At 30.3% G+C, this 22,313-nt stretch overlaps 4 protein-coding genes across 4 annotated transcripts; 3 read left to right on the forward strand and 1 right to left on the reverse strand.

Moving 5' to 3' along the window:
* Nucleotides 1-785: 785 nt before the first annotated feature.
* On the reverse strand, nt 786-9,369 carry LOC126893635 (GPN-loop GTPase 3). Its single transcript, XM_050664022.1, has 5 exons — nt 8,955-9,369; nt 8,022-8,218; nt 7,434-7,648; nt 7,007-7,112; nt 786-1,160 (listed from the first exon to the last, which is right to left on the reverse strand). Exons 1-5 carry the CDS (start codon nt 8,997-8,999, stop codon nt 881-883), a joined length of 843 nt encoding a protein of 280 aa, XP_050519979.1. The 5' UTR covers nt 9,000-9,369; the 3' UTR covers nt 786-880.
* A 138-nt stretch (nt 9,370-9,507) lies between these two features.
* Nucleotides 9,508-17,174, forward strand: LOC126893631 (nucleoporin p58/p45). The gene is made up of 10 exons (XM_050664015.1): nt 9,508-10,146; nt 10,876-10,949; nt 11,804-11,947; nt 13,914-14,096; nt 14,162-14,209; nt 14,275-14,347; nt 15,689-15,863; nt 15,932-16,130; nt 16,522-16,749; nt 16,882-17,174. Exons 1-10 carry the CDS (start codon nt 10,088-10,090, stop codon nt 16,944-16,946), a joined length of 1,248 nt encoding a protein of 415 aa, XP_050519972.1. The 5' UTR covers nt 9,508-10,087; the 3' UTR covers nt 16,947-17,174.
* A 918-nt stretch (nt 17,175-18,092) lies between these two features.
* LOC126894955 (uncharacterized) lies at nt 18,093-18,935 on the forward strand. The gene has a single exon (XM_050666338.1). It carries the CDS (start codon nt 18,093-18,095, stop codon nt 18,933-18,935), a length of 843 nt encoding a protein of 280 aa, XP_050522295.1.
* Nucleotides 18,936-21,473: 2,538 nt separating this feature from the next.
* On the forward strand, nt 21,474-22,022 carry LOC126894969 (uncharacterized). Its single transcript, XM_050666363.1, has one exon. The coding sequence runs from the start codon at nt 21,474-21,476 to the stop codon at nt 22,020-22,022; it is 549 nt and encodes a 182-aa protein (XP_050522320.1).
* Nucleotides 22,023-22,313: the final 291 nt, after the last annotated feature.

A 22,313-nucleotide genomic window follows, 5' to 3' on the forward strand; every position in this document is an offset into this window, starting at 1 on the left:
TATAAAAGGTTCTCGTTTTTATTTATATGGGGGTATGCTAGATCACCACGCGACTGTTTAAGGGTTGAATATATTTAAATGCCGTGAAAATTCTATAAGACTCCTTAGCAGTAAGAATTAAGTAGTTATCAAGTAATTTATGAGCTATGTAAATGTTTCTTGAGATTATGGTTTACGACTTCAGCTAACTTGTATACATCAATATAAAAATGTTCTTTATTTGTGTTGAATGTAACCGAAAAGATCATTTGGGGGATGCCCCCTAGTTTAAATTTTCAGTACATATATTAAGGTTGTACATTATTCTAAAACACAATTTTAACAGGATAAAATTAGTGAAAAAAAGTAAAAATAACAACTTTTGAATAGAAAAAAGGTTAATTGTTTTTGCTAAAATCAAATTTTTTCAATATCCCCTTTAGGGGACGTCATAGGGGGTCTTATATTAACTTAAGTTAATTTTTTATGTAATTTATTTTTAATAAAAGTTTGAAAAAAATTCGTACAACTTAGAAAGTTTAAAATTATAAAGAGGAAACACGAAAAATTATTTTTATCTGAATAACATTATTTTATTTAAAAAATAAAGATATTAATTTTTAACTATCTCTATACAAATGAGTTAACGTTAAATTTAATTGAAAATTACTAAACCTCTTTATAAACTGTGCATGACCAGAATTAGGAATTTGATCAGTACTGGCTAATTTTAAAAATGTATTAAAACAAATAATTATAAAAATTATTTAAAGTTTCCAACCTTAAATGTACTATGTAGACAATAATATTTGTGATATCAATGTTTAATAAAAACTTAAATTTATTGGTAAACAGTATTAAAAATTATGATGTATTTATAATTAATAAACTGCTAATAAAGTTAATCGAAAGCTTCAGTTCCATCATTATCTTCAGGATCTGGTTGATCAAAATCAGTCATGCGTACATCTTGATCTTCACCAAACTGAATCATAGTACTTATAGTTAACTGTAAATCTGCAATACTATTTTCATCTTTAATATTTAATGGAACAAATCGAACAAGACTGTAATCTTCTATCATTTGTCCAATACGTTTTGATAAGTAACAATATTTTTTACCCCAAGCAGTATTACTTTTGACATCAGAAAGTAAAGCACGTGGATCAGGTTCTAGGAAACTAAAAATGTTTAAAATCATTTCATTAACTATCACGCTATCAATAATGGTTGACTACCATTACATAACATTACATTATACCATTATATGAAAACCAGTGGTAGTAATAACTTATATTACAAAGGTAATAATAATATCTTGTATTATAAACTTTAATATGAATTAACACAACATAGTTGGGACAAGTATATATGATATCTGACAGTGATTAAAATCACTATCATAAAAAACGTTTGATGCAAATCCATTAAGAAGAATTGTTGCATTATTCTTTATATTTTGATTACAAGTTTTATTATTTATTAATATAATATATGAATGAATAGCTATTAAAGAAATTAGATTTAGTATTTAATTGATTTTCAATAATTGGGTGTAGTAAATTTTATAGAAAAATTATAGTAAATAAGTTTGATTATACTGACCCTCAATTAATTATAATTTCAACTATGAAATTGAAATTGTTATTTATTATAATCCATTGGTAGCTAGAATATTATTTTTAGATTCTTTTCTTTTAATATACATATTGAATGGACATTAAAAGTTGCAAATAGCTTCCCTCAAAATATGTATAATTAACACAAATCTTATTATTATTTTTTTTTTTTGTAAGAGATAATTAAATGGGGATACTTATATTCCCCTTCTAAATAACTATACTGTTTGTGCCTATACTATTGGCATTAATAATATAAAAAAAAAATTAAAATAAAAAAAGTTAGAAATATAAAATCGAGAATTTTAAAATAAAAATAGAATGTTTTTTTAGCTTTAATGCAAAGCTAAGAAGGTATTAATTTTACTGTGTTTATTTTTTTTGTCTCTGTTAATACTTTTTCTCGGCTATCGCCAAACCGATTTTTTACAACAAAATGTCAAAAGGTCACAAATCATATCTAGTCGAAGACATAACCCTCAACAATTAAAAAATTTCCCTCGTTCCTTTTTCAAAATTTGTTATTCAAAATAGCAACTTTTTGCACAAAAATCATTTTTTCAACTTAACTTTTAAAAATGTTCCAGAAATACTGAGTTCTTTAAACATATGTTAATTATAGCTTATGTAATATACTTTAAGATAGAATAAAAAAAATTTTCTCTGACAACCTCTGCTTAATTGCCGTTTTTTTAAAATAAATTTAAATTTATTAAATATTTATATATTACACTTATATATCATAAAACTTGTAGGATATAAATAAGATATAGAAGTTCATTTCGCTTTAGTAAAAGAATTAAAAGAAAAAGTAAAGAAATATACAACTACTTTATTATTTTTATAATATCTCCATAAAAATTACAATATTAAATTATTGAATATCAATTTCATACAAAATATAATTATAAATCAAATAACTAATTGGGATAAAATTAAAGGAATAAGAGTTATTGTTGATTTTGAAATAATCTACCAATTTCTTAAAATCAAACATTATCTACAAATATTTATCGAATCATTTCTTATGATAGTAATTTTAATCACTGTAGAATATTATCTATACTTGTCCCAACTATGCCTCATCCACACTGTGCTGCAATCCCACTATGCTACCGTTTGGGGATACCAGGTTTTTAACCATGTGGCTATTTGTTCAGAGTATTTTTTCTTATAGTATGTAAAATTAGCTTTAATTTAATATATGTTTAAAGCTCAGAGTATTTCCAGAACATTTAAAAAAATTGAGATAAAATAATTAACTTTCCATGCATAAATTGCTATTTTAATTATCTCCAGTAAGCAGATTAAGGGTCAGATTTCCCAAGTAAAATATGCTTATGGAACATATCAAAATTAATATTTCATAATTGTTTTAATTTTGTGTATATAACCATGAAAATTTAGAACTAAAATTGAGTTTTGGACCATCATACAACATAATAAAATTAATACCTTCTCCGCTTTGAATTTATACTAAAAAAAAATATTACTTTATTTTACATAAAACACATTAAGGTCAAAAATAATTCTAAATCAGTCAAATTTAATTGGAAACTATTGTTTATATGTGGGCATTTGAAGAATATTTTATAGAAGTATAAATTAGCTACAAATAAAATATTTTTAAAAGCTATACTGTCAATATACAAAAAGATGCATGACATGTATACATAAATGTGTAGTAAGCTTAGTATGTATTGCAAGAAGTGGATACATTGAGTGAATTATATACAAAGTAATATCAATGATTTATCAATGATCATGAGTTTTTTCCTGAAATAATTTTGAAACAAATATTTTGGAAGTTATGAATATTTCTATACTTGGGTCGTAGGAGGAGAGCAATTGAGGATTGCATAAAAATAATAATTGTTTAACCAGCATATTACCTCCAGTCTATATTTTAGTATTTTATTTTAATAACTTTTGAAATATTGGTTGAAAAGTTGTATCGACTAGTCATTTTCTTAGTTGTATCATTTTTTAACATAAATTAGTAAAATATGTATGTTGCCATTAAAAAAAATTAATTTGGTACTCTTAGGGACAAGCTTTAAAAATATTTAATCACTTATTGTAGAGATTTAAAATTTGGTCCTTCCAGCCACATAAACATTGTTTTTGTTATTGTTCCCAAAAAACAATATCAAAATAGGTTAAAGTGCATCAAAAAAGAACAGCATTAAGAAGAAAAGGCAAACGCAAATCAATGCATTAAATCGCATACATATGTAACAGTGTTTGACTTAACAGGGTATGATATAATTGAGTTATAAGTTTGACGTGAAATGTTGTCAACCATCAAGGAATCTTTTGAAAAACTTCAACAACTATTAGAAGAAGATGTAGAAAACAATGAAGAAAAATAAATACGTGTAGCATTTAAAAACATATTGTTTACTAATGAAGCAAAAATAAAAATGTATGTTTGTAAGGCAAATTCAACAACAACAACCACTGAATCACAAATAAGATTACCTAAGGTTGATTTGCCTAAGTATGACGGTGATATCAAAAAGTAGCCCAACTTCAAAGATCTTTTTTCAACATTAGATCACAATAATGATATAATATCAGCTGTACAAACATTCATGTTTCTCAAAAGTTCATTAAATGGTCATGCACTCAGTATGATACAGTAAATTCCTGTAACAGGCAGCACAGCAGTCACTGATTGTATGATTGTGGCAGTCATAGTCACTGAGGTATGATAATTCACAATTATTAGTGTCCAGTCATCTCAAAATAATTTATCAAGATATAATTATTAAAAAAAGAAGTTCAGAAGAATTAAGAAAAATGATAACTGATTTAAATCAAAACATGAGAGCAATACAAGAATTAGGTGTACCTGTAGTACACTGGGATACATTAATAATTTATTTGACAAATCGTTGGTTACATCAAGAATTAAGAGAAAAGTGGTGTCAAACAATAACTAATTTAGAGTTAAACCAAGGCAAATGGCCAACATACAAACAATTCATTAATTTTTTAGAATTCGAGTGTCATGCTCTAGAATCAGAAAAACTAGATCAATGCATAGCAGGACCTCAGGCCAAACCACAGTTACGTTCAAATATACACCTAGTCACCACATACAATAACTCAGACAACTGTATTGTATCCCAAGATACGCTACATAAAATATTTCATTGTCCGCAATTTCTGAAAATGACTGTCAAAGATAGAGTAGATGTAGTTAAAAAGAACAAATTATGTTTCAACTGTTTAAAGGTAAATTGTCAATTGTTTAAATGCACAAGTAGATCCTGTTTAAAATGCAACCACCGACATAATACACTACTTCATGTAGAAAATTACAAACTCAAAAATACTAAGAGTAAAGAAGACAATTCATCTACACAAAAGCAAGAGAAATCCAATTCAATACAAATACAGACTATAAATCCAAATAATGCAATCAATGAATCAAGCGTTAACTGTGCCAATATTATGGAACAACCATATGTATTATAATGGTCAACTAAGGTGCGCGTTAAGAACAGTAAGGGTAAACTTCAAGAAATTCTAGTGTTATTAGATAATGGATCGCAATCTAACTTTATCACTCAAAGTTGCATATCAGCTCTTGGTCTTAAGACAAAAAATCAAATCACTAAGGTAAGCGGTGTATGTTTACTATGGTCATTTAGTGATGCAGTCATAAAATTACAAATTATATCTTGTAATTCAACTTTTAAACACAATTTAGAATTTCTTGTGGTGAACACAATAACTAGTGACTTACCTACTACTAATATTCCAGCTCAAGCAATTAAGTTACCTTCTGGAATAACATCAGCAGATCCAGAGTATTACAGAAGTAACAAAATTTATATGCTCTTAGGATGTGAATGCTTCAGTGAACTATTGTTAAGGGGACACTTCATGAAACAATGTTAGGTAGGGTTGTGGCAGATTAACTAAATGTAAATCTAGATAAACCTAACACAGTAAGTTTTACATGTATTAACTCAAATTGTGAAATAATAGAAAATACTAATCAAGCATTAACAAAATTTTGGAAAATAGAAGAATTCAAAGCTAATAAACCAAACACTAACAAACTTTTTTGGTCCAGTCTACATTGGACAATCAACAAACAAACAAGCATGTAAGGTAAAGACATACATAGCTGTTTTTGTATGCATGGATGTCAAGGCAGTGCACTTGGAGCTTATAAGTGATCTTAGCACAAATGCATTCATTGCAGCACTCAAACGGTTCATAGCCAGAAGGGTATGTGTAGCTCTATATTTTGTGATAACGGAAAAAACTTTGTTGGCGCTTACAGAAAACTTACAGAAATTCATGAATGGGTCATGAAAAACAAGGAGAGCCTTGTTCAAGTGTGCCTACCAGATCCTATCAAGTGACATTTCATCCCTCCAAATGCCCCTCATATGGTTGGTCTTTGGAGGCATGTGTGAAATCAGTCAAATATCATCTTCAAAGAACCATAAGCAATGAATGCTTAACTTTTGAAGAGGTTGTTACTTTACTCACACAAATAAAAGGTTGTCTGACTTCACACCCACTTACGATGTAATCTAATGATCCAAATTATGAGAGGCCACTGACTCCTGCTCACTTTTTGGTTGGAGATACACTACTTTTACCCATAGAGCAAGACACAACAGTAGTGCCAATGAATAGATTGACACTATGAAAGAGAGTGCAATCTATGTTGCAATACTTTTGGAAGCGCTGGTCAAACGATTATATTACAGCATTGCAATAAAGAAACAAGTGGCAGAACCAAGTTTCTAACATTAATATTAATGATTTGGTTATTATAAAAGAAGGCAGTGTTCCACTATCACATTGATTGGTTGGTCGAGTAGTTCTAACACATCTAGGAACTGATAGAATTGTACGGATAGCACTATTAAAATTGCATCAACTATATTAAAACGTCCTATTGTGAAATTGAGTAAAATTCCTATTAATTAAGTGTTATCCTCATTGTATTCATTTTTTATTGTTTTTATTTGTAATTGTTTAATTTAGTATTTTTACAAGTTTTATTATGTATTAATTGTTGAAAAGTCCCTTCAACGGGAGAAGTATGTAGAAATTTATACTTAATGTTGTGTGACAGCACTGTTTTTATGTTAGATTTGTATTGTAATTTTGTAGTTCAGTTAAAATATAATAATGAGCTTTTTTTATTATACCTCATAATGTCAATGTTTAAGTGATGTAAATAAAACTAAAGATACAGTCCACTATATTTTCAGCTCATTCTACAGTAATTGAGATTATTTAGTAAACACTTATAAGTTTAGAAATAAATACTACTTAAATAAACCTAAAATAAAAATTATTTTACTTAGAGAAATCTAGTGATCCACAATAAATCAATCACACTATACATATAAAAAATTAATTAGTATAAATACTTGTCTAAATGTTTTCTTGCTGTTTTACTAAGTAAATCCATTTTCGAAAGAACATTTATATGAGGTAGTTCAAGATTAATCATAACTGATAAAGCTGCCATTGTACCTAAAACAATTATTTATATATATTTAAATATTAAAAAAATATACATACATTCTTGTAAATATAAAATATACAATATATATCATCCCCATTTATATTTCTTTTTGGGAATAAGCTTTTTAAAATTGTACAAAAATTATATTTCTCTGATGTACCTAATATTCTTATTTATTAATCAATTATATTTTCCCTATACAAAGAAGTTTAGTTTAGATATTTTATACTAATAATACATGTTCTAATAATAACCCATATTTGGAATTAGTGTGTTTTATATGAATGGAAACTATATATACAGTATAAGCAATACAAAATTTATTTTACCAGATATAAATTTTGGTCCATCAACCATAAATTGTGAATCTACTAACATAACGGAACAAACATTAAAGCCCCAATTTTGTAATAATTCAGCAAGTTGTTTTATAGTTTTCATATGAGTATATAATTCTATTTGTCCAGGCAAATCAAAAATTATATAATCATCATCATCATCACCTAACTGTTCTTTAAACCATTCTTGATTTTCCATTAGATACCTGTATAACATTCATAAATAAAAAAGTTTGATTTTGTTTAAAAAAAAAAACTAGGCTTATATTGAAATTATTATAAGGTTCAAAAATATTTTTTGGAGGGATTCAAACTAAAAACACAAACTTGTACACATTTATATAAGTACCATGTTTTATAGTTTAATTAAAATGTGATTTAAAGAGAATATTAATATTGTCCAAATTAAAAAATAATCAACTGAAGTGTAAAAATATTTAAAAAAATACCTAATTATAAATTAATTTTACTCAGAAAAGTGAATACATTTGAAAAATATGATTAGTGACCAAGAAGCAATTCTGCTTTGGATCTTTATACAAAAATATGTAACTAAATGTTTTATAAAATTAGTCTTACTCCATACAAAATACTAAGCCTCCATTAGGACCAAAATGTAGTAACTCATCTTCCATAGCATCATCAATGTGTATTAACTCACGTATATCAACAGTTGGACTATAATCAAATCGTTCAGCAGCTGGGTCTAGATTGACTATAGTAACAGGATTTCTTTCATTTTCAAAGTGTTGAGCAATAGCAGAACAATATGTAGACTAAAATAAAATACATTTTCTAATAAATTAATTGTACTTAATAGTAACTATAATTATTGAAAGCACTACAATTATCTACTTTTCAAAAACTCACACAATGATTAAATAAAAAAACAAATTTTGTCTGAAATAACAATTAACAATTTAAAGTAATGACTGTAGATTAAAAGTGAGTGCTGCTATTTTTATAACTAAACATTTCCCAACCATACTCTTCCTTTCACTCAAATATAAATATGTTAATAACTTTCGAAGTATCGGTCCAAAATATATTATCGATTAGTTATTTTCTTAATTAGATCTAACTATTATAACTATTAGAAATATAACTAATCACTATCTATTAAATAAGCTAATTAATTAGGGGTATTGACATTTGTGAAATTAAAGTTGACACCCTTAAAAGGTAAAAAGGATAAACATAAAAAAGCTTTATGATTAAAAAATTGAGGAAAACATTGAACTAAAAGAAATAATAAAAAAAATTATTATTATTACTTTTATTTTTCAATTGATTAGGTTCATGATAAGTGAATAACTCGGTATAACCGATTTGCAGGAATAAATTGATAATTAATTTACTATAGTGTATTATATAAATAAAACAACACGATTAGGAAGATGTACTCCCATGTACACGTGCGTAGACTGTTTAAAATTAAGTTTAATTTAAATTAGCTTGAGTTTAAAAAAGTTTATTTTATTTAATTAACTATCAAAAAATAAATGTTCATACTTTGCCACTGCCAGCAGGTCCCATAACTAATTGAGCGTATCTCATGATTAAAATTAATTCAATTTATATAACTTAACAATTTTTTTTTTTTCGAAATATTTTTCTTCTGTTTACGAATTTAAAATATTATTCAACACATCATACGAAACTTTAACATTAACAATATTTTTTAAATGATTTTTGAAAACATAATTGAATATGTTTCTGTGTAAATTCTATGATTTAATTTAGTACAATTATTTCTAACTATTAATAAATAGTATCTAATTTCTAGTTGAATATCCAGATTGATTTTGAATCACAAGTTGAAACGTGCGCGTTATCAGAAATCTCTAACATTCAAATCCTTATCGCTTACAAGTTGTTGTACCCACCAATTTTCTTTAAGTTAATTCAATATTTTGGATTTATTAATTATTGGTGTTACTAGCCCCCTAAAATTTCAGAAATATGTGTTGTGTTATTACATAAAAACATTTTTAAGAGTAAATAATTTGTCCCTCACCTCAAAAACTGTTTTAGCTTCCTCGATGTTTTTAGTAGAAAAAATATCTATATAATAAAAATACGCTATTGTTAGCAATTGAAGGATCCAGAGCAATTATTGGTTATCTACATTTTTTTTTTTTTTTGAAATTCACTTTTTTATATTTTATGTAGAAAATCAACATTTTGTTGTGGTCACTGGGACTCAGCCGTCCACTACAGAAGCTAACATCGTGGGACTAGTTTTGGTTGGTTCGCTAATATCGTTAAAATAGTAATTCCCAATATTTATTGTTATTAAATTTACATAGTTCTTTGTGTCTCCTCAGAAATGTTAAAAATTGAAATAACTGGTTATTACACGGGGACTCTTCAATTATAGATTATGTTATAAATGTTATTTTCTCTGTGCTAAATATAATAGCATAGAGAAGAACTCAGAACTTAGAAATAGTATATACAGTGATATCTAGTGGTGTCAGATATATACAGATGGTAATAAAGAGGTTACCATTACTTTTATATGATAAGACATACTCATATTTTTAAAAGCATAAAAATCGTTGAGGCTACTTTTGAAGATGAACTTTTGTGTCAAGAGACATTATTAATAAAAACATTTTTCAAAGTTCTTTAAAGTTAATGCTATGTCAGGTTTTAATTTAGGCAATCCGGCCAACACAAATTCTTCAACAAATACTACAACGTAAGTTCAATGTTTAAATAACTAAAAATAAGTTTCTCTTTATTCTTTTAAGTGTAATATATTTTTAGTGGTATTATTATTTGAGTAGACTAGAATTAAAACTCACGAGTGATCACTACAAAATTTACAATTAATTCATAAAACTAAAAAAAGTTTACCAAGTGAAATATATAAAGATTAAATTTTTTTAATTCTTCCAAAAAACATACTACATATTTTTGTTTGGTAGAATCTTAACAGCGTTTTGGTGTTTTTTGGAAAACTTTGTAATAGCCACTTGTAGTTGTGTAAACAGTGGTTGGAAGTAGTAAGGCTATAGTTTCTCATTAACCCATTATTATTATTTTCAATGTATAATTTTGGTCTTAGTACCCAATGTCAAGAGTAAACGATAAAAAAACGTCCATTGCACTCCCTCTATTAAACATTTCTGTATTTACTGATCACACTGACCACTTATGAAATTTGATTTATTTAATTAGTGTCTTAATTACTAAAAGAATTCAATGAGTTTGGATTCATATTTGTTCTTCATTACATTTTAATGATTGTTTTTATAAATTTCATGATTAATGTAATAAATAAATAAATTATTTTGAAGTTTATTTCTTTCATTTTATTTATCAGTTAAATAAATATGTAATTCAAATTAGTTTATTTAATCAATTTTGATGTATTATTTTGTAATAATGCTTTATTTTTAACTAAATATTTTTTCTGTTTTTTCAGTTCTCAGTTTGGATTTGGTTCATCTTTAGGGACATCATTCCCAACAGCTACTACTCAAATCTCAAACAGCTTTGGTAGTTAAATTTATAAAAATATCATTTTAAATTAAAGAAGTAGAGCTTAAATTAAAAAGATAATTATGATTTGCTTTTAATATATGTCTTCAACTTTAGGGGTAAATTTCAAAAGTTAAATAGAAACCTATCATTTTTTTTTCTGCTTGAAGTGCTTGAGGATATATCCATGTTTACAGTTGAGTTCTGACGTTTCGGACTCATTGCAGAGTCCATCTTCAGAGTGATGGTTGCTAGTCGGTGGCTGCAACTATACTATAGTTATAGAGTTAAGATGGACTCTGCAATGAGTCTGAAACGTCAAAACTCAACTGTAAACATGGATATATCCTCAAGCACTTCAAGCAACAAAACAATCCATGAAAGTTTTAACACATTCATTTTTTTTTCTATTATTATGTACAAATAAGAATTGTTCTATTTTGCATACTCTGATCGCCAATTAATAAAAATTACAATAATTCAAAAAGTAATAATATATTGGCTATCAATCAGTTACAATTTTATTTAATTCAATCCCATTTAATAGTTAAAATAAAATAATAGATTCCATTAACTTTTGAAAGTTACCATTTAAATCTACCCTCAGAAGTAATTTTTTCTTTCAATAAACTTAATATATATTATGGTTCGTTCAAATAAATCAAATTTTAATCTGTAAATCTAAAATGAAGGGATATATTTTTGATAAAAACTATATATTTTTATTCTTTTTAAAGTAAGGCAGCAGAAACAAAACATTGTATAATATTATAAAGATTAATTCTATGATAGTTGATTATGTTTTTAACTTGTTGAGTTTTCTAAATCATTATCATTTCTTTGTATAAACTTGCTTTTATTCTATTTTTTAGGTAATACAGTTAATCCTACATTGACTTTTGGAGCTACTCCTTCAAAAAATGCATCCATTTCTTTTGGTGGAGCTAGTGTTCCAAGTCAGCCATTGTCTTTTGGTGCAACTGTTACCACATTGGCATCATCCACTACCAAACCAAGTATATAATAATTTTATACATTTTTTGCTACATCATCATACTATTTAAGACTTGGTAGTAAAACTATAATGGCTGTAATCTTTTATTTAATAATATTGTATCTTATAAAATTTATAAAATATAATTATTGTGATGTCACAACTATAACTAAATATATAGGATTAAAGTATATTGTTTTATATTTGAAAGAATTAAGTCAGAATAAGGAGAATTTCATTAAGATCATCACTCTCTAGGACTCTACATTCAGTTGTCTTGAATATTTTTTTACAAGCATAACAATTACTAAATAGTTAAATTGACACTTATAATTTAGGAATCTTAAACGTTGGAGCTTCATAATGCCTTAATTTAAGTTTAGAAAGAATGTATTAGGTTGGTGATAAGTGGTTTATTAATAACAGGTTGTTCGAAAAGTCTTAAAATATGCCTCAGTTTTGGTGATGACTTCTTGATTCGAGCTGAATCTTTTTCCCTGAAGCATCCACTTGAGATTTGCAAAGAGGTAGTAGTCACTGGGGGCAAAATCTTAACTATACGGTGGATGTGGCAGCAATTCAAAGTCCAAATCATACATTTTTGCAATGTTTTTAATGATTTGTGACACGGTGCATAGTCTTGGTGAAATAGAATTTTTTTTCTTTGCCATATGCAGTTTTTTTTCGCAATTTCAGCATTCAAACACTAATAACACAATGTAGTAATTGCTATTGATTGTTTTACCATATTCGAGATAATAAATGAATATAATTCCATTTGCATCCCAAAATACCAAGGCTATAACCTTGCCTTCTGATTGTTGTGTTTTTAGCTGCTTCAGAGCACTTTCGCTGGGTCTAGTTCACTTAGCTGCCTGTTGTTTCGATTTAGGAGTGTAGTGATAGATCCGTGTTTCATTAATTTGTCACATATTGATGCAAAAATTCCTTCATATTCAAGTTAAACAGCTCCGTGAATCATTGACACATTGTTCTTTTTGGTCTACTGTTAACAAATACAGCACCAATTTCGAACATAACTTTCTCATACTCAAATGTTCATGTAAGGTATGATGCACATGGTCAATTTAGATCTTTACAATATCAGCTATCTGACACACTTTCACTTTATGATTTTCCAATACAATTTTGTGGATTTTTTTATGTTTTCTGGTGTAACTGCCTCACTTGGGCGTCCTGAGTATTCAGTGTTATTTGTTTCTATATGACTGAGTTTAATTTCAGAAAACTAGCGACAAATAGTTGTTTTATACAGGGCAGAGTTCTTATAATACTTTTCAAGTTATTTCTGGGTTTTCACAGTGTTTTTTCCCATCAAATAGCAGTGTTTAATTAATCTACAAAATTCGTTTTTATCCATTGTTTACAAAATAACATAAGTAGCTTCACTTCAATGACTGTAACTTAGAATTGCTCTATGTCATGAGATTATGACACGTTTCTTTTGAAGGTTGGTACTAACTAAAATCATAAGGAAAAGTTATTTAAGTCTATGCATCAGTCCCAGGACTTTTCAAACAACCTGATACAGTAAAAATATTTTTTACTTTTTCAGGAGATTCCTAATTAAATTTATTGTAATGTTTCACACTCAAGTTATAAAAAATATTTTAGTTAAACTATTCTTATAATTATTTATTAATATTGGTTGAAGATAACACAGTTTTTATACACTGAATTTTTGCTCTAATGAACATAGAATAACATAAAACAATGTAATTAGCATGTAATAATTCAAATATTTACAAATTTTTATATTCTACATATTTAATTACACAAATTTAGAAAAAAAATTTAATTTCAAATTTTTTATTTAAATTTACTCAACAAAATCTTGAAATTTTTATTAAGTATAATTATAAAAAATATTTTTTCATATTTTTGCTAAAGTACATATAAAACTATTATAAAACTTCAAGAAAAAATATTTTATCCTTTAATATATTCAATTTGATTTTTTTTAAAAGGTTTTTCACTCGGTTCTAACAGTATGACAGCAAATGCTCCTTTGAATTTAAGTTTAGGTTCAAGTACTACAACATCCTCATTTTCTCTTGGAACTTCAAATATTACAAGTGTTGTTGCGCCAACCATAAGTACACAATTTACATTGGGTATTTCTGCTACTACGACAACCTCTTCTGCACCTGGTAATTATGCATTGTTATTACCTTTAGAATATTGAATATTTAAAAACTAACTTCTTCTATTTTAGTGTCTAAAGGGTTAGGTGGCATTGATACAGTCACAAATATTAGTCAAGGTAAATAACAATTGGATTTTAATAATTTTTTAATAAAATTATACAAAATGTCCTTGTTTTTTTAGCAAAAAGCAAAGATATATCTGCTCTTGAAATGTCTATTCCTAACGAAATTTCTCAGTTGGTCAATAATTTAAAGTAAGTTTTAAAAATTAAAACCCAGCACAGTAAAGACACAATATAGTTAGGACAAGTATAGATGATATCTAATAGAGATTGATATCACTATCATAAAAAATGCTTCAATGCATATCTGTTAGATTTTAGAATAATTTGTATATTTTAATTTTATAATAACTATGTTTTAAAATTTAATTGAATATTAAATTAATTTTTTGAAAAAACTGAACCTTTAACTTTCTTATATTAGAACAATCATCAAGATAAATTTTATTTTGTTTTATATTATATTTCACGCCAAAAATGTATTTTAATGTAGGTTAAAAGTTGGCAGATGTTTCAAAACATATTTAAAAATTTAGTTGAACAAAAATTTATTACATTCATAGGTGATGTCTACTGTACTAAGATTTCTCATAAAAAGTATCCTAAAATAAAACTAATTATCTCTAGTATCTACTATTAAAATTTCATTAGAATTGGTGTTTAAAAAAGAAAAATTAATGCAGAAAATAATTGTTAAATATACCTTTTTACACTTGCATAACTTTGAGATATTTTTTTACATTTCTAAAATTAAGGTTTTTTTTTTTTTAATTTTTGATAACAATAGGTTCAACTGGATTAAAATTTGGTTTTTTTAATATATTAAATAATTAAACATGATCAGTGAGAACTGATAATTTTCATGGACAGACAAAAAAAACGCTCATCATTGTTATACATTGTTTGTGTGTAATAGGCACTGAAATGAGTCTCCCTCATTATCAGCTGTTTAACTATTAATATAACAACTGTTAGCATATCTCTGCTTATAACATACTTTCAATATCTCACTTCTGGTATCAATGGTAACTTTTCACTCCATCTAACATTTTCAGACAAAAATTTATTTCTCTTAAAAATATTTTTAATAAATGGTAACATATATTAAATTAAAGCTAATTTTACATACTATAAGAAAAAATACTATGTGCAAATAGCCACTTAGTTAACCTGGTATCCCAAAACGGTAGCAAAGTGGAATTGCAGAACAGTGTGGACGTGGCATAATTGAGACAAATATAGTGATTAAAATTACCATCATAAGAAACGCTTAAATGCAAATCTGATAAAAATATTTTAAAGTAATTGTTAATTTTTTGACATTCAACAATTGACAATATTAAATATAAAATTTTATGAAAGTTAAAAAAAATGGTTTTGTTAATATTAATATGCAGTCTTACTTTTAAAATCTTAATATTGAAATAATACAATAAATTATATATCATTAAATTCAAAATCAAATAATATCTTATATTTCACTAGTTATAAGTACTATAATATTATCATAATTTTTATTTATATGTTTTAAAGAGATTTTCTAAAACAGCAAAAGACAATGAGCACAGAATTGGCTCGAATGTCTTCTAAAGGATCTAGTGAAGTAGCTGATGATATAATGACATGTCAAAAAAATTTACAATTTATTGAACACAATTTAGACAAACAAAAAAGTTTTGTTGAAAAATTAAGGTTTGAAACTAATAAGGTTGGTTAATATATTTAATTATTTATTAGGCAATATATTTATATAATAGATATTATGTCTTATCACAGTGTTTACAAGATTTTGAAATTGCTCAAAGAAATCATGATCATCCTGCAATGGTTCAAAATGATATGGAATCAAACATCAAGTATTTTTCTGAGCTTATAAAATCATTGCAAGAAAAAGGAAATATTTTAAAAAATGAAATAGAGAATACACAACAATATTTAGCAACTTTACCTTACAATAATAATGTCACCATAGATGGTAATAATCCAGTGACGTTCCTGTGTTTTATCTTGGGGGAAATATACATATAAAAATATTTCCTCTCCTAAATAAAACTTCACCGTATTTGTATTTTTGTAATATAGGGATTATTTTACCCCACCACCATATGGTGCAGCCCATCTTTTGAGTCTAGTTAACGAGAAAGGCCACACTGTGTTGTGATTCAACTCTCGATTAAGTTCAAGCTGAAGTACAACACAGAAGTGTGAGTTGTGAAGTAATGCTTTAAGGCAGTTTTAAGACGGTCTATAAAAAAGCTGGTAGTGTAAAAAAAAAAGAGATTCTGTTATCCATATCCTTAGAGAGAGTGCCTGTAACAATCTAAAATAGTTTATAGAATCTATAAAATACTTTTTCTCTTTAACAGAATTGAGAAGAATTGGAGAAATGTATTATAAAAATGTAATTGCATTGGCTGGTCATCTTCATGGAATACATAATGAAGTACAAGTTTTAAAAGCAAGACATTTATCTTTCCGTCGAGAAATTTTGAATGATTATAGTAATATCTTTCAAACAAATGAAAATAATACTTCATCATATTCTTTTTTATCACAACCAGAAACTACTGGTCCCAATCCTTTTTCTGGTTTAAGTAAGTAATGAATACAATTATAAATTTAAACATGCCAAATTTAATGGAAGTATTACAAATTTCACCTATTATAAATTAAATATTATCAAAAAATCAATTGTTGTCAATAATATTTTATTTTTTAAATTGTAGGTATAACAGCCTCAGCAGCATTGAATTTAGGAACATTTGGAATAGATCAATCTAGTACACGTTAAAATCCAAATTTTTTTTCAATTTGTTTCAAAAAAATTTTATAATTAAAGAAATATTTTACCTTGTACTAATAATGTTTAGAGTTCAGTGTTTTATTTTAATAGATTAAAGTTTAATAAAAAATAAAACAAATTATACAATTTTTAAATTTGTTTTTGTAGAAGTTTTGAAAAATTTTTTAAACTTTTTGCTGAAATAAAATTATCTATTAAAACAAATTCATTTATATATATCTATGCACTTAATGATTTTAGTTGTTTCTTGGTATCCGTCATAATTTGAGCATTTTTCATGTATCTTAAGTAAATATTTTCATTTATTATCACTTTTTTTTTTACCAAGAGTTGTAAAGAAAAGCTATCTTGTAAGTTGGCCCATCTATTTTATGTTACAACCGCAAAATAAATTAAATTTTTAATAACATTATAAATTATCTGATAGTGTATAATAAACACCAAAGTGGGTAAATCCATCTTGACATATAATTATAGTATGCAGAATTGTAACCAGGATGTTACTAGTGATTTGCATTTTCGAATATTTTAAACTATCGAATAACTATTCGAATTGTTTTTATACAACCCAATAGTTTATTTTTAGCATTAACTATCGAATAGTTTTAAAAAGTATTCAAATAGACAATCGAACAGTTTTACAAACTTTTCAAATAGGCTACCGAATGGTTTTAAAAAATATTCGATTAGTTCTATCTAAAATGTTTATTAAGTACATATAATTATAATAAGATAATTAACGAATACTTAAAATAAATTATTATACAATTAATAATAGTAAAAATTAGTGATCGGCATTTTCAAATATTTTAAACTATCGTATAACTTATTATCGTACAACTATTCGAATTGTGTTTATACAACCGAATAGTTTAAAAAACTATTCGAATATTTTTTGAATCTCTATCAAATAGTTCGATGTTTCCCATCATTAGATGCTTCAGTATTAACCCCTCCCCTTTTACGAAAAAATTAGCAGTATTGTGGCGGTCGAATGTGTCTTAAACGCACTTCGTCTCTCGCTGTTATTTGTTAGTTCGTTGTAATATAGTATAGTTGTTATTAAATCGTAAAAGTGTTTATTACTTCTATATATTACACCTCGCTACATTGGTGACCTCGACGATAACAAGTATGAACGCCGAAGAACTACGCAATCAATTGGAGGAGTTACGCCAAGAAAACGCTCGCCTTGCAGCACTACAGGCACAGCAATATCCAACAGCTTCAGTGAATCGCGTTGCCGTCAAGTTGCCACCTTTCTGGTCCGAAAGACCGAGCTTATGGTTCTCACAGGTTGACTCGCAGTTTGCAATCTCGGGAATAACAAGTGAGGAAACAAAATTTAATTATGTTGTGGCTCAGCTTGATACGCGTTACGCCGCCGAAGTAGAGGATATTATTACTAACCCACCGCCTACTGAACGCTACAAACATCTACGCGCAAAACTCGTTGAACGGTTGTCTATCTCAGAAGAACAACGTGTGCGGCAACTCATCAATGAAGAAGAACTAGGTGACCGTAAGCCATCACAGTTCTTACGACATCTCCGTTCCCTTGCCGGCACTACTACACTACAAGACAATATTTTACGTCAACTTTGGCTCCGCCGTCTACCATCACATGCACAAGCTATTTTAACCGCACAATCAGAGCTTCCTCTGGATAAGGTAGCCGAGCTGGCTGACAAAATTGTTGAAGTGCAGCCAGCCCCCTCGCAATTCGTCCATGCTGTTGCCACGACGAACAATAAAGAGGAACTCGATGTTTTAGCTGCCATGGAAGCACTCACAAAACAGGTAAGCGAATTATGTGCTAAACGCCCGCAACGTTCCCGCTCTAGGTCACGTAACCGTTCAAACGTGGAACTGACTAACGGCAAAGGATGGTGTTGGTATCATAGCACTTATGGAGAAAAGGCTGCCAAATGTAAGGCTCCCTGCAAGTATCAGGAAAACTCCAACGACAGTCAGTAGCGGCGGCAACAGACTGTCCGAACCCGAGCAGCCGCCTGTTTGTTACAGATCAAATAACAAAACGCCAATTTTTAGTCGACTCCGGTTCCGACTTACCTTGTTACCCTCAACGGCTACTACAGGAACGACGCCATGCCACCCATTACGACCTCAGCGCGGCCAACAACAGTACCATAAAAACTTACGGGACGGTCCATCTCAATTTGAATTTAGGACTTCGACGCAGTTTCCCGTGGAGTTTTATTGTCGCCGACGTGAGTACTCCTATCATTGGTTCCGACTTCATGGCATACTACCACTTGCTGCCGGATTGCCGTACCAAACGTCTTATTGATGGTGTCACAGGCTTGGCTGTGAATGGTAAGGTTTCCTCTGTAAATCAATGCAGCATAAAATCAGTTGCCAACACTTCCCCTTGGGCTGCACTTCTCGCAGAATTTCCGGACATCACACGTCCCACCGGATTGCCCAGGACAATAAAACATCAAACAGTGCACCACATTCTTACGACACCTGGTCAGCCAATAGCCTGCCGCCCACGCCGCTTAGCTCCAGGTAGACTAAAAATCGCCAAACAGGAATTCGCGGAAATGGTCAAGGCAGGTACCGCTAGACCTTCAAGCAGTCCGTGGTCTTCACCATTACATTTAGCACCGAAAGGGGAGAACAGCTGGCGTCCTTGCGGTGATTACCGCGCGCTGAACGCCCGAACTATACCAGACTCCTATCCAGTCAGACACATACATGATTTCTCGCACAACCTGGCTAATTGCACGCTATTTTCCACAATCGATCTGGTAAAGGCTTACCATCAAATACCTGTTAATCCGGACGATATATGCAAAACAGCCATTACCACTCCATTCGGACTTTACGAATTTCCTTTTATGACATTCGGATTGCGAAATGCTGGACAAACTTTTCAACGCTTCATAGACGAAGTTACCAATGGGTTGGACTTCTGTTATGCATATATTGATGACATTTTGGTATTCTCTAAATCGGAAGAGGACCACAAACAGCATTTACGCACTCTTTTCGGGAGACTTTCTGACTACGGTGTTGTCGTTAACCCGCAAAAATGTGTATTAGGTTCGGCTGAGGTGAAATTTCTAGGTTACCTAGTATCTTCTGAAGGCACCCGCCCGCCACCGGAACGCGTCGAAGCCCTACGACAGTATCCATTGCCAAAATCTATGCAAGGATTACGCCGGTTTTTGGGAATGGTAAATTTTTATCGCCGGTTTATTCCCAAAGCTGCCGACCTGCAAGCACCACTTCACGGTATTCTCAAAGGCCCGAAGACAAAAGGTTCCCAACCGATAGAATGGACTCCCGAGTTAGAAAAAGCGTTCACCACATGCAAAGAAAGTCTTGCGACCGCTACTCTTTTAGCACATCCTCATCCAGCCGCACGACTTGGACTATTCACAGACGCATCTAGCCAATCTATCGGCGCATGTCTGCAGCAGCGAGTCAATAACATCTGGCAACCCATAGCATTTTTTTCAAAGAAAATGTCGGTGAAACAAAGTGCGTGGCCTGCGTATTATCGTGAGTTGCTTGCCATCTATGAATCGGTGAAGTATTTCAGGCACATTGTCGAAGCACAACCATGTACCATTTTCACCGATCATAAGCCACTCGTATATGCTTTCACCCAACGGAGAGAAAAGATACCTCCTACGCAACTCAACCAGTTGACATTCATATCCGAATTCACCACCGACATTCAACACATTAAAGGTGATGAAAATATCGTCGCGGATACAATGTCACGCATTGAAGTTGTGTCTCTCCCGCTGGACTACCGAGCTCTTGCTGCATCTCAAGACACGGATGATGAACTCAAGCATTTTACTGACAACAATTCATCTCTTCATTTGGAGAAGGTACTAGTGCCAGGATCTTCAGCCTATATTTATTGCGACACGTCAACGGGACGCCCACGACCATTTTTGCCACAACGATTCCGGCGTCACGCATTTGATCAGTTACACAACCTTAGTCACCCCGGTGCACGCGCAACAGCTCACTTAGTTTCAGAACGATTTGTGTGGCCAGCAATGAAAAAGGATTGCCGTTCCTGGGCACGTGCATGCGTCCACTGTCAGCGTTCGAAAATAAGCCGACACGTCTCAGCCCCACTGGGAAACTTTGAAACACCTTCACGCCGATTCAAACATGTTCATGTCGATATCATCGGTCCATTGCCGCCATCACAGTCCTTTAGGTATTGTCTGACGGTAATCANTTAGGTACTGTCTGACGGTAATCGACCGTTTCACCCGTTGGCCGGAGGTGTATCCACTCGAACGTATAACAGCAGATGATGTCACTAAGGGTTTCCTCAATTGCTGGATTTCACGCTTCGGAGTACCTCAATACGTTACGACTGACCGTGGTACTCAGTTTGTTTCAGCTACTTTAAAAACTTTAGCAAAACGTTTTGGTTTTACGCTTCGCCCCACTACCAGTTGGCATCCTGCTGCAAACGGATTCGTCGAACGAATGCACCGACAACTAAAGGCAGCCATCATGGCCCACGCAAAAGACTCGTGGACTGAGTCACTGCCTATCGTGCTTCTCGGAATACGTTCTGCGTTTAAGGAAGACTTAAAAGCCACGTCTGCGGAACTTGTTTATGGGGAGCCTCTTAATCTTCCTGGTGATTTCTTCACAGACAATCAAGATAATAGCAGTACGAACGACCCTACTAGCTTACTAGATCGTCTTCGCAGTGTTATGAATAAAATCCGTCCAGTACCTGCATCTCGCCACTCAAATCCACGATCATTCGTTTTTGCGGACCTTAAGGACTGTTTACACGTATTTCTCAGGGAGGGAGGTGTCCGAGCAGCACTTCAACCGCCATATCAAGGTCCCTACGAAGTAATTGCCCGAAATGACAAAACGTTCACAATAAAAGTTCGAAATCAACCAGTTACGGTGACGATTGATAGAGTAAAACCTGCCTACCTCATGGTGAACGAAAGCACAACCGATAGCCAGGCACATGCTCCACCAGCGACTGCCCCGAATACGCCCAAACAAAAACAACCGCCTAATACCGATCCATCAACATAGCCAGTACGAACAACTCGCTCAGGCCGCCGAGTCAGATTCCCGGACATTTTTAATCCTAGCTAACTCCACTCCGTAGGGGGGTGGTGTGGCGGTCGAATGTTCTAGAGAGTTCCGCCGCCGCCTCTAGAAGATTCCTCTGACTATTTAAGGGCAAGATCGTCGCTCCAGTCAATCAATCGATCAGTCAATCACTTACGCACTCTGTCTTAAACGCACTTCGTCTATAGCTGTTATTTGTTAGTTCGTTGTAATATAGTATAGTTGTTATTAAATCGTAAAAGTGTTTATTAC

This window comes from Daktulosphaira vitifoliae, unplaced genomic scaffold (genome assembly GCF_025091365.1).
Source record: "Daktulosphaira vitifoliae isolate Bord-2020 unplaced genomic scaffold, ASM2509136v1 Scaffold_1, whole genome shotgun sequence".
Classification (NCBI taxonomy): Eukaryota; Metazoa; Arthropoda; class Insecta; order Hemiptera; family Phylloxeridae; genus Daktulosphaira; species Daktulosphaira vitifoliae.